Source organism: Haplochromis burtoni, unplaced genomic scaffold (genome assembly GCF_018398535.1).
Source record: "Haplochromis burtoni strain Fernald_Lab_line unplaced genomic scaffold, NCSU_Asbu1 Contig_1, whole genome shotgun sequence".
NCBI classification, from domain to species: Eukaryota; Metazoa; Chordata; class Actinopteri; order Cichliformes; family Cichlidae; genus Haplochromis; species Haplochromis burtoni.
Window position 1 is genome coordinate 7065159 of NW_024582362.1, and position 11900 is coordinate 7077058.

Below are 11900 nucleotides of genomic sequence, written 5' to 3' on the forward strand. Positions count from 1 at the left end.
TCACCAACCTAAGCAGCCACCTTAAGCAATCGGGCCACTAATTCACACCAAGGTTGTTTACCTGAATATCAGCGCAAGGTTTCCCGGTGTGGCGATCAGCGCACTCACACTAAAGGGGCGGTGTTGACTGCATGAGCAATCACAAACATCGATGGGTCTACGGGCAGCAGACTGTGTTTTTCAACCAAAGAGCAAAATTCTAACTACAAAAATAGGAGTAGATCAAACGCATATAGTAATAGAAGATGGAAGCAACATATTCTGCACTCACTGCACCGTCATCAAGGCACTAGATCTGACTGTAATTATAGCCATGTATCCCACAAATTAATGGGTTGCTTTGTGAGATAATGTCGGCCTTATTTTTGCATCTGCAAACCCGGTGGTATAAAACAGGGCTACAGTCAAGAGCAAAAATAAAAAGAGAATAAAACCCGCACAGAACTGTTTTTACTGGATGCTTACTTAAAAAGGGAAAACAGTGAGCATTTATTATTAAGGCTTGTCAGATTAAAAAAAAATCTAAAATCTACTGGGCCTCTTACTATTTGGGGCAATGACAGCACACACATCCCTGTAGTGAGACCACAGTGAGTAGTAATACAGTATAATGCTCATCTCGTGGCTCATCTGACACATTAGCTCTCATGGCCAGAGCTTCTGGACTCTTGATCCTAATCAACCAAAAACAAAATAAGACAGATGTTCAATTTTTCCTGTTTTCACCAGCAGGGGGCAGAAATTACACTGTTGAGGCATAAGTATGTCATTCTATGCTAGACCTTTTGAAACAATACATATTTTGATATTTTTTATTATTATTATTATTATTTAGTATTTGTATTTATCAGGTTGCATATCTGCTTTATCCATATACGCTTTACCATCTTAAGATTTAATGGTATTGTAAGACATGCAGGTTCTTTGGAGCCTAACAGGCATTTCTATTGTATCCAAAATAGTTTTCACTTGAAATGGCCACTTAGTGTGTAAGGCATGCTTGCAAAAATCATGAAAAACTATGTCACTGAATATGCTAAGTCTCCATCAGACACTTAAAATGAGTTAATTTGGCATTTATTGTTGAGAAAAAATAATGTAAATGACAAATATTTCTAATCTCCAGCACATCCAGAGAATGTCACCACACACTCCATCTACTCACATCTCCTCCAAACATTGAAAAGAAACGTCAACACATTTTAAAATAACTCGCAGCAGCACCAGGCTCTCTCGGTCACTGAAACGTCTCCTTCATTCATATTAATAAATTAAAGACAACTGTCCACATACAATTCATGATGCTCATAAGATTAATGTTTATTTGCACTGCCCAAACTGTTATAAACTGTGAGGATTAGTATTCAAGTATTCCCTTTCCGTTTATTTCTGTGCTGGATATTATCCTAAATATCTGGTTCTGTGAGTTACCTAATGTGGCACAGTACAAGAATAACATTTAAGTAAACATTATGTACATGTACTAACAAAAAAGAAATAAAAAACAAAAACTTGCAAATGTATATTTGCTTACAGTGCAATCCCCATGCAATTCCACATGCAGTTATAGAAGATGCCTGAAGAAGACCTTATTGATCATGCATGAGCTTGTGGCCTGCCATCCAAATAAGAATGTATTATTTCCATCCAATTTCAGCGAAACATAAAATGACAACCCCTCCTCATTTTATGGTAGTGATATTCACCTGCAGAGAAGATGACGTCCGACAATAGTTTGCCAAAATAAAAAATAAAATAAAAAAAAATAAAAAAAATAAAAATAAAAATAAAAATATTAGCACATTAAAAGAATCTCATTCCATCACAACAGGACAAACCAAACCGGGCCTTGCCACTCTGCAACCAGCCACAGCATGCAGACATGGTAATGTAAATAGAATCAATCAGAACCATGGTTGCAAATTGGCACAACTGTATACAAAACATTTTGAGGGAAAATGGACAAATAAATATTGTAACCTCATGGTGAACATATGCATTTACCATGGAGTAGCAATGGTTTAAGCACTGGCACAAACAGATCAACAAAAACAACAACAACAACAACAACAACAAAAGCACACAAACAACCAGCCTTAACAAACCTCTCAATCTGTCATTTGACACTATATAACAAATGCCAAAAAACAATCACATTAGACAGGCGTTGGTAAAGGAAAACAAGTAAAAATCACTGAAAAGCAACATTTTTTTCCAGTGGTGTCAGCTGGGTGTAACAAAGTCTTCACTGTGCAATCATGTTATTTTAAAAAGGCAACAAAATCAAATGCCGAGCATAAAAAGGCAGACTTTAAAACTAACATTCCCTGTTTCTGTGACATAAAACATGACAGAAGTGTTTGATGTATAGCTCATGTAAAAGGTGCAACAAATATTCAAGTAGATACCACAAATCTTCAGTGAACTGCTATGACTTAAACTGAGCAGTTGACCTTTGCCAATTTACCGAAAGATTCCCAAGTTCTGTATTGTATGATTAACATAAATGAGTTTAAGTAGAATTATGTTAAAAACAAACAAAACGCATTGTTCAAATCTTTCCATGCATGTCCACTTGAGTGAAAAATCCTTGTAGCGATCCAATAAACAGGACCCACAACATCATGTATGGGACCCTTAGGAGTGAATTGAAAGTCATACATGACACAAAAGCTATTACCATTAACACAAAAATTTTGCCACCTGAAATACTGATTGTCGTTGACTTTACGTTAAACTACGGCTCTGTTTAAAAAAAGAAAAGTAGTAAAAAAAAAAAAAAGATCTTAAACGTCTCCTATATGTAAAGGATTTGTATCTTCCTGGGTAAATAAAATCTAAACAAAAATGCTGAAACTGAAAATTATTGTGTTATGCTGTTACAAGACTTTTGCTCTTCACGTCTCAACTTTTGAAGTATTTCGCTGCCATCGATTCAAGATTATTCAGTGTCTACTTTTGATGTTTTGTTTCAATGTGCCAGCTAAAAATGTACACTGCAGGATTGGCAACAGCTAGAAAAGTATAGAATTAAGTTTGCGGCAAAAAAAAAAAAAGCCAACAAGTAACACTCGGAAGGGCAAACAAACATTAAATGTCAGGTCAACTAAAGCGTTAAAACATTTTCTGTGAAAATCTGGGTTTTGTTGAATTTGTCATATTTGTCCTTGGCCCTGACTCAGTTGAGTTTCACCTCTCTACATTCATTTCATAATGCAAAACTAAGAGAATGTGGAATAAAACACTTCAGCAACACACTTTTTAAAAGCAAAGTGATCAGTTTGTATACATAACTTGGCTGGATTAACATCTGATGATGCGCTTGAATTTCTTATTGTACAGACACCACCAGTAACATTCACTTTCCCTTTTAGTATTTCTAAGGTACTCTGCACATCTCCTTTTAAATAATACCAGTTAATTAATATCCTATGTATCTTTAAAACCCTTTGTACTTCGACTCCAGCAAGACAAAAGTAAGAAAATGCATATATGTACCGATTTGTCTTCAACCCTACGTTTAAAATGAACATATATGACTTCTGTTATTCTGATAGACTTTAAATGCTGGTTTGTATCTGCGCATTTTGGCACTCACAAAAGAACATCTCACTCTCTGGAATTTCACTTCCTGGTTAAATAAAGGTTAAAAAAAAATTAAATTACAAGGGGTTGAGTGATTTAAAAAAAAAAATATTAATTTAATTAAAAAAAATAAAATCACAAATTCTTCTGAGACTGCACTTGATGGAATTTGATTATTTCTTAATCACATATCCCTCAAATGGCATCTAACAAGGATTTTATGACACTGACCATCAATGTGGATTCACAAAATGCTTTGGAGGTTTCCTCACATATTTACCTCACCAACACCATCCATTTCATCGTTTTCATTCTGCGACTCAGACAGCAGCATTAATACAAAAGTCTTTTGTTGATCACGAAGTTCGTAAAGAATGGTAAACTTTTTGACAATTTGTCGTTGGGCTAACAGCCGCTTTGTCCCGGGATGACCTCTTCTGGTAAATCCTTCACAAGAAAAATAATTGGCCATGCACACAGTATTGCTAAGAGGTCATTTCATGGCTTTGGGATGGCCATTTTAAATGGTCCATTGGTACATCTCGGTCACTGTGCCTGCTTTCAAGTTCCCTCCCTGCATGTGGTCTTGTAATCTCAAGTCCCAGGTAGGCTGCTAATGAAGCAGCCTTGCATGCCAGGGTCCAACTTGCTACGAGCCACTGCACATAGTGTTGTCAGTGTTTCTGCTGTGGCATGTTCTCACCAGTGACACCTGGTTCTCTTAATCCGTCTTGCCGTTTTCCTGAGGTGTGCCAGCTTTGCTCCGGTGTGCTGATCGTAGGACCTTGTAACATCCACGGGCGATCTTATGCATCCACATTATGTTCATAATGTCCAAGCAGATGCTGGAGCAGATCCAGGCTACACGACCACCCCATGGCACCAGGTAGAAGGCCTCAGTGCCATAGACCGCATACATGCGACTGTAGTAGACTGGCATGACACCGATGCGGACGAGGAAAAACACCACTGCCATGGCAACGCCATTTGCCATGTTGGGCCGGGAGGACTTGGGATAACCCAACACCTCAAAGAACCAGCTGAAACAAAGCACATTTTTTCAGAAAACAATAACAGTATTCAATTCAATTTTAAAAGACAGTAAGTACCTTGCCACATTAAAGTTAAAAAAAAAGCAAAAAAACCTCAATCTCAAAGAACCATCTGAACACAAAACATGTAGACAGGAAATTACCATGAGTTCATTAAACTTTCTAGTAGAAGACCTTACGATAGGCAATCCAGACTTAATTTTTTTTAAATAAATTAACTAATCCATTAAGTTTAAGAACCAGTAATAATCATTTGGTTTACCAAAGATCTTAGGTAAACCCAGAGATGTTTTATCCTGTGCTCTAGCACGATAAATATCTGACTTTAAAGAACTCTTCTTAAGTAACTTTTTGGAAATATTTAGCAATCAGTAAGTGTGTGCGTGGTAACTATACCTTGGCCAGCAGGGTATAATTTCAATATTAGTCAAGTCTAAGCCATATGTGATCTTCTTTGTGCCAGAACTCAGGTTAAAAGGGCCTCAGTTACACAGGCCTACAGAATGGCCTACAGACTCCCCTCAGAATCTCCAGTCACTGGGGAAAAACCTTGTTGATTGTTGTGGGGGCCAGTGATTTGTCTAAAAGACACCAGCGCATCTGTGAACACTCACCATTTATTCTCCAAGCTGTAGTGTAGCTGTGAAACCTGCAACACAAACTGGAGCTCATTCACCTTCAGAGTAAAACTTTCAAATGTGCTTTACCCCTGTAACTGGCACAACAGCTTATGTTGCTCTTTTTCAGTTCTCACTACAGCTTAGCAAGTAGTTTCCAAGTGTTTGCAGACAAGTAGGTATCTACCATCCAAACTACTGGCAGCCACGACAACCTGCTAGCAACTAAAGCAATTGAAAAGTGGTTTTCAGTGCAGCGTCACACATCTCTTGGTGACCAATAACACTTTAGCGACTGCTAGAAACCTCCAGAAACCACTTGAGGAATCTGCATTTTTATTTGACAACTGGTGGTTGACTTGCATGACTGGGGCCTTAAACTGAGTTTTCTGTCAACAGGTGGAGATTTGAGCGCCTAAACACACACACAGTCATCCATATGATAATCCTAAATATAGGCTGAAGGAAGACGCAAAAGTAGAAAAGGTAGGATATTCTTAACTGTGGCTGTCACCTGAAATGCATTCCACTTGCTAATGACCAAGGTAAATATATAAAAAAAAAAGACCTAAAGATACCTGAAAAACAGGTCATAAGCAAGCTAGTACATACCGCTGGTTTACACACGGTGTAGAAAACTCAGCTAGCAGGCGGAAGTTAGCAAAATAAGGCAACATTCCTTGGCCCTGGAAAAACAAAATGAGGACAGGAAGACAACAAGACATGAGAGGAACAACAACAATTCCACTGAAGAATGATGGGCATGATGCTAGTGCACCACCGGGTCAATACAAACACCATTTCTTACCAAGACTGAGACATCAGCAGTTATATGTATTAAAACAAAGATTTAAAGAAACCACAGCCTTAACCATGTGCAACTATGTTTAATATTGTCCTAAGTAGTTCAAGGTGTTGTCCCAAAAAGACAGTCGTCTCCTTCAGAGCAGAAGGGTATTCCTTTATTTTTGCAGTCCAAAAATTACACTGTCACCTGAGTCTATTTCACAGAGGAGTCCTTCCTTATTGTAAAAAGAAACTCGTCATAAAGAGATAATAAAGAATGATTGTACAAAATAACAATCTTCTGTTATTTTGCAGTGCAAATGGATTAAAGTTACAGTGGTCAATTATTTCTTTGGAATTAAAATTGAGAAAAAAAAAAAAAAAGAGAGAGAGAAGACTCCCTCAATCTGGGCAGTTACTCTGAGCAAAATCAGATTATATAGATCATCCACAAAAAATTAGTTTAGTTTCTGTTAAGACAAAAATATTTTAATTTGGAACAATGTCTTTATTATCAGGTAATCCTTAAAACCCAAAACAATGGGCGATATATAGAAATGCCCACACAAAATGTAGCATTTTTGCATTATCTGAGTCACCAACACAACAATCATTAAAAAAACAAAACAAAAAAGCATTGTAGCATAAAAGGCCGTTCATCTAAATAACAACAACAATTAAAAAGAGCACATATCAGAAACAGGACTTGATATATATACACTGTACAACTATAAAAACATTCAGCCAGCCACTATTTCAAGGAGCAATCAGAAGCCATGCAGAGTATAAAGCAATACATTTGACTGCCAAACATGTCATTACAGGATTAGGTGCTGAATTCTACTATTTTGTGAAACGGATGATCTGCAGCAGGTTTCAACTGCTACAGTAGTTGAAACCTGCTGCATCAATATAATCATTGGGAAAGTTAGAGGCAATAATAAGGGAAAGATTCAAATAAATGTGATTCATGATTGAGAAAGTGCATTAATTAGAATGAAGTGTAATGATCTCAATCTCGATTTCTGCTGCAATAAGACTGTTTGACTCAGCACTTTGAAAACTATTTTTTTTGTTCCCGACTGCTGGCTACAAACTCAGCACAGAACACAGCTCAAATTAAGGATGCAGAATTCAAAGTTATTTGGCCAGCAGCCTAACTTTTACAGAAAAGACTTACCGTCAGGGCTGTAACAAAAGTTGGTCAAAGAAACATACTTACTGTGTGATACAAACAGTTTACAATTACAAGAAAAGGTTTGTAAACCCTTAGGAATTCAACAATAATTACTCATAAAAATGTGGTTTGATCTTAATCCAAGTCACACTTAACAAAAACAGTTTGACTAAACTAATAACACAACCTATAAACTGATTCTGAATAATAACTCAGGTCCAGTCCAAAAGTAACTAAATTTAGTGTCTCCTAGAACCTCCGTTGGCAGCAGCCATCTTTATCAAAGGTTTCCTGTAGCATGATAATGAAGCTTTCTAATCGATTACCAATTTTCTTCCATTTATCCAATTTAGGGTCATGGGGCCTGGAGCCTATTCCTGGTGTCAAAAGGTGAGAGGTGGAGTACAACCTGTACAGGTTGCCAGTCTACCACAAGAATAAACAGAGAGAGGCAACCATTCACATCAATGACCAGTTGCCAATTAACCTAACAAGCATGTCTTAGGCCTGGGGAGAGGTCGGAATACCCAGAGAGAACTCAGGAAGGCACAGGGAGAACATGCAAACTCCAAACTGAAAGGTCTCTGCAGTACAGTGGTTATGAACCCAGCGCCGCCTTCCTGTTAAAAGTCAGTCTGACTTGGTCATTCCAAAGCTTGAACATAATGAACAATGACTGCAATGTCCAGTCACATGGTAAAGAAGCCACAACTCAAAACTAGAGCTTTCGGATAAGCACTTTTATCACCATATCCAATGAGTTACTGTTCAATAAAGCTGTGAAAAGCATAGCTGTTTCTTTATTAGTTTAGTCATATTGTGTTTGCCTACAATTGTGACTTGGATGAATATCACACCACATTTATGAGAAATCAATGTAAAATTCCTAGAAATCCTTCACAGATTCATAAACCTTTTCTTGTAACTGTATATTCCCATCTAGCACTAGCATGCTAGTACCTCTAGGAACTGGTAAGTCCATACTGTGACTGGGCATCATAGCTGCTCAGTACAACACAAGAGCAATAACAGCAGACAAGACAGGAATAAAAAAAGTCCCCATCTAGATGAAGACCTGCTCTGGGTTTCTAAATGACAACTTTTTGGTAGTTTTTGCATGAACGGAGATGACACAACCCAACTTCACCTTGGTAGTTTTTGCATGTAAGGTTTGAAGAGGGGCCATTTATGTTAAAGTCAGCAAAGGACAGACAGACAGACAGATATATTAGAAGGAAACAAAAAAATACGATGCCACAACACAAAGCAAAGAAGAAGCAACACTTACAACACTGAGAAAAACAAAAGCATGCATCCAATATTTTTGAGAAGCTACGCTTAACTTTTAAATAAGCACAAAAGGCTGCCACACAAAATAATTAAATTACTTGAGCAATATTTGTGATTGGCTACTTAATAGAAAAGCATAACAAAAAAAAATTACATTTTGCATTTTTTTACTAATATTTCTCAATAGGAGTCAGTTTAGCTAGAGCTATGTGCCTTGTGTAATGTTTTTTGTTTCATTGGAGTGCAATGGTTCTGAAAACAATCCACAACCTTGTTGGCCCATGATGCCCTATCCATTGCCCCCACTGTTGAACTTCATTATGTTACAAATGGAGACAGTGATAGGATATTTTAATAAAAGGTAAGGTTCAAGTAGCAACAGAGAAAGTTAATGCAATGATATTATTAAGATTACGTGACAGCCATGGCAGATCTGAAGGCATTGCTACACTAGCTTCATCTAACTTTGGGGACATTTCGGGTGTGTTAGCAAAGCGTTGTGGTGAAATAGCTCAACTGTAAAAGCATTTTTAGAGTGCTTATTTAGTGTAAAATGCATGTGTTTGAATGCAGGCTAAGAAATATAGGTTGAGAAAGAGTTTCGGTAATGTGTATGTGCAATGATATGCTAATTAGCCATGTGCTCATGTTGCATAAGCTAGTTAGCATGTGCAGCAGTTATCTCTCAGTCATCCTACAAAGTATGAACTGTGGAACAGTGGATTTAGAGTTTTGACATAAACAGTTCCACATAAACACATTCAACACATTTAACTAATAAGACTTTGACAACATATGACAAATCTGGGTGGGAACAAAACTAAATAAAATGAAAATGACATCAAAGGTTAGCCAACTTTTTGGGGGTGATTACAACTAATTTATTACGGCTACATTCATGCTGCTGTTCCATGTGCATTTCAGATCTAGTCTGAGAAAAAAAAGTCATGAGTGTCCAGTAACAGTATGGCCTACTTCATCTCATTTACCGAACTGTTTTAGATACAGTCGTTCCGTTTCTACAGATACGACTAGATTTACAGTCAGTGTTAAGTCAGAATCTTAAACCAACCATATGACACCATTTTACTGCCATTACTAACACAATTATTGTTCAGATACAGAAACACTGAAAGGTAATATTTCTCATTAGCAATGCTAAAAGATGGAAAAAGTAAATAAAATGTCTGTCAGATTAAAAAGAGAAAAGATAATCCGTAAATCCAGCCGCGACTAAAATAGACAAGAGCAGGGAGTGAGACGTAAATATGTAGAGTGTAAGCTTTACACTACATCTATTAGTGCCAAGTAATTAAAAACATCTTTTTAGATTTAAAAAAAAAAAAAAAAAAAAAGCAGCTTGATTAATTGGGGGCTACTATCAGAGTGATGCAAATTCCATGCCTTTCTGCATTTTTGCTCAATATAGAGAACTGAGAGCATTTATTTACTGTAACTGTAAAATAAAGTTCATGTAAGACTTTTTGGAGCACTAGTTCATTTTTATCCCCCAGACTCCTAGAGTAGACCCTTGAGAATACATTCAGCATGGTATTTGAAAAACGGGCCTATCTATTATGCAATGGACTTTATCATCTTGGCATGGTAAGAGAGGAGCCAGGACTAGGCTCTGGCACAAAAGACAGACAAGCAGAAGCCAAGGTACTGTAGATAGGCAGGTAAGTAATTAAGAATGGTAAATACTTTGTTTTCATGCACAGTAACAGGACAGAAATCTCTGCCTGTGTAGAGCGCGTCAAAGCTATGAGCATGCACACAGTGGTTACAGTTGAGCATTCAGTTGTGCTAAGCTCAGAAAAGTTTAGCTTACACCAGAGTCACACAACATTTAAAGGGGGGGTCAGTAAAACAAAAAGCACAGAAACTGTAAGGGCAAGGTGAGGGGGGAGGGGGGCAGGGAGAGGGTCATCAGCCAGTACCGTCACTGAGCATTCCATGCAAAAAATACCATAGTCATTCATTTCCCGTAATTATGCGACAGATCCTGGCAACCTAGAGGGTTTCAGATTGAACCAAGAGTGAACAGTGCCACCTACAAATGCTGGATAGAGTCGCCATTGGCACACCAAAGTGTATGGCAGCAATGCAGCATACACAAGTTTTTATCTTTAATTGAATTTTCTTTTTTTAAATACAATGAGCACCACTGATACAAGATCCAGCTTGCACAACAAACAGCTGATTTATTGTTTTATAAGGTACATCATGGCCAAACGGAAACGTCAAACTGAACTAAATCCCATCAAGACTATTACTGTTTTTCCTACAATTTTCACAACACTATTCAAGGTGTTAATGTGCCAATCAGCCATTTTCAGGAAAGGCATCAACCACCAAAGAACAGTTATCTTATTACTCGCACACTTGAATAATGCCAAAACTGAATGTTCTGCTATGGAAAAATAAAGAAACTAATACTGCTACTTACTAACTGATAAGAATGCTTTACTTTCTCTAGCACTTTTTCCCTTGCAATAAAATAAATAAAGACAGAGCTGAAGCTTTAACTATCTGAGAACTTATCTGATGTGTTTGCATGGGATTGATGTATCTCTTACACAGACCAAACTGGCTCTCCCTCGTACATATTAAGCTCACCTATGACTATACATGGCTATGTATCACACCCAGCTGAAAAAGGACATAGCTGTTCACCCTTGGTTGTCTCTTTCCCATCTTGCCTGCACGTTCTGCTATTGGGCAATAGGGCACTCACCAGTACATAGTAGTAAGCATACAACGCTGCCAGATGATGAACTACAAAAAACTTGTCGCCTATTGCCTTCCAATAATAAAATATCAGCAGCAAATCTGGAAAACAGAAGAAGAGGGCAAAGAGGGACAGCATGTCATTGGTGTAATCAAGGCAATCTAAGTGCATACAGAACTATTTGAAAACAGCAGCTGGCACAGTACGGCTGAACCACAAATGTGTCATCAAGCATCAAAGTTTATCGCAAATTTATTATGTGCATGTTCTTTTTCACTCACTTTAACAAAATTATGCTGACAAACTGAAAGCTTTCTCTTACCCGATATGAGGTAGCCTGTTGTAATTGCAACGTTTGTCTTGACCAGTGTAGGATCTCCCCTATTGAAAAAATAAGAAATTAATTTGTACTGTGTGTGACTTACGCTTGATAAAATAGATTCTGACACAAGATGCGCAAAAGAATGAGTCTACATTAAAGTGTGTGTGTGTGTACACATGTTGGGTGCAGTATTGTGAGGCAGAATTCACACTTTAGCCTCAGTCACATTGAAAAAAAGGAGAGAGGGGGGGAAAAAAACAAACAAACAAAAAAAAAAAAAACCCCAACATGTCCAGAGGTTAAATGTACAATATCTTCGAAACCACTGAGCAACAACACG

The 11900-nt window shown here is 37.5% G+C and overlaps 1 protein-coding gene across 1 annotated transcript in view; it reads right to left on the reverse strand.

Moving 5' to 3' along the window:
- Positions 1 to 1299: 1299 nt before the first annotated feature.
- The window catches only part of LOC102291978 (TLC domain-containing protein 4-B-like), a 10807-nt gene continuing 206 nt past the window's right edge, over positions 1300 to 11900 (reverse strand). Inside the window, exons 2-5 of the mRNA XM_042221850.1 lie at positions 11561 to 11708; positions 11245 to 11339; positions 5867 to 5940; positions 1300 to 4625 (exon numbers count right to left, since the gene is read on the reverse strand). Of these exons, the coding sequence (XP_042077784.1) occupies positions 4307 to 4625; positions 5867 to 5940; positions 11245 to 11339; positions 11561 to 11708 (636 nt within the window). The 3' untranslated portion in view covers positions 1300 to 4306. The remainder of the gene's footprint in view (positions 4626 to 5866; positions 5941 to 11244; positions 11340 to 11560; positions 11709 to 11900) is intronic.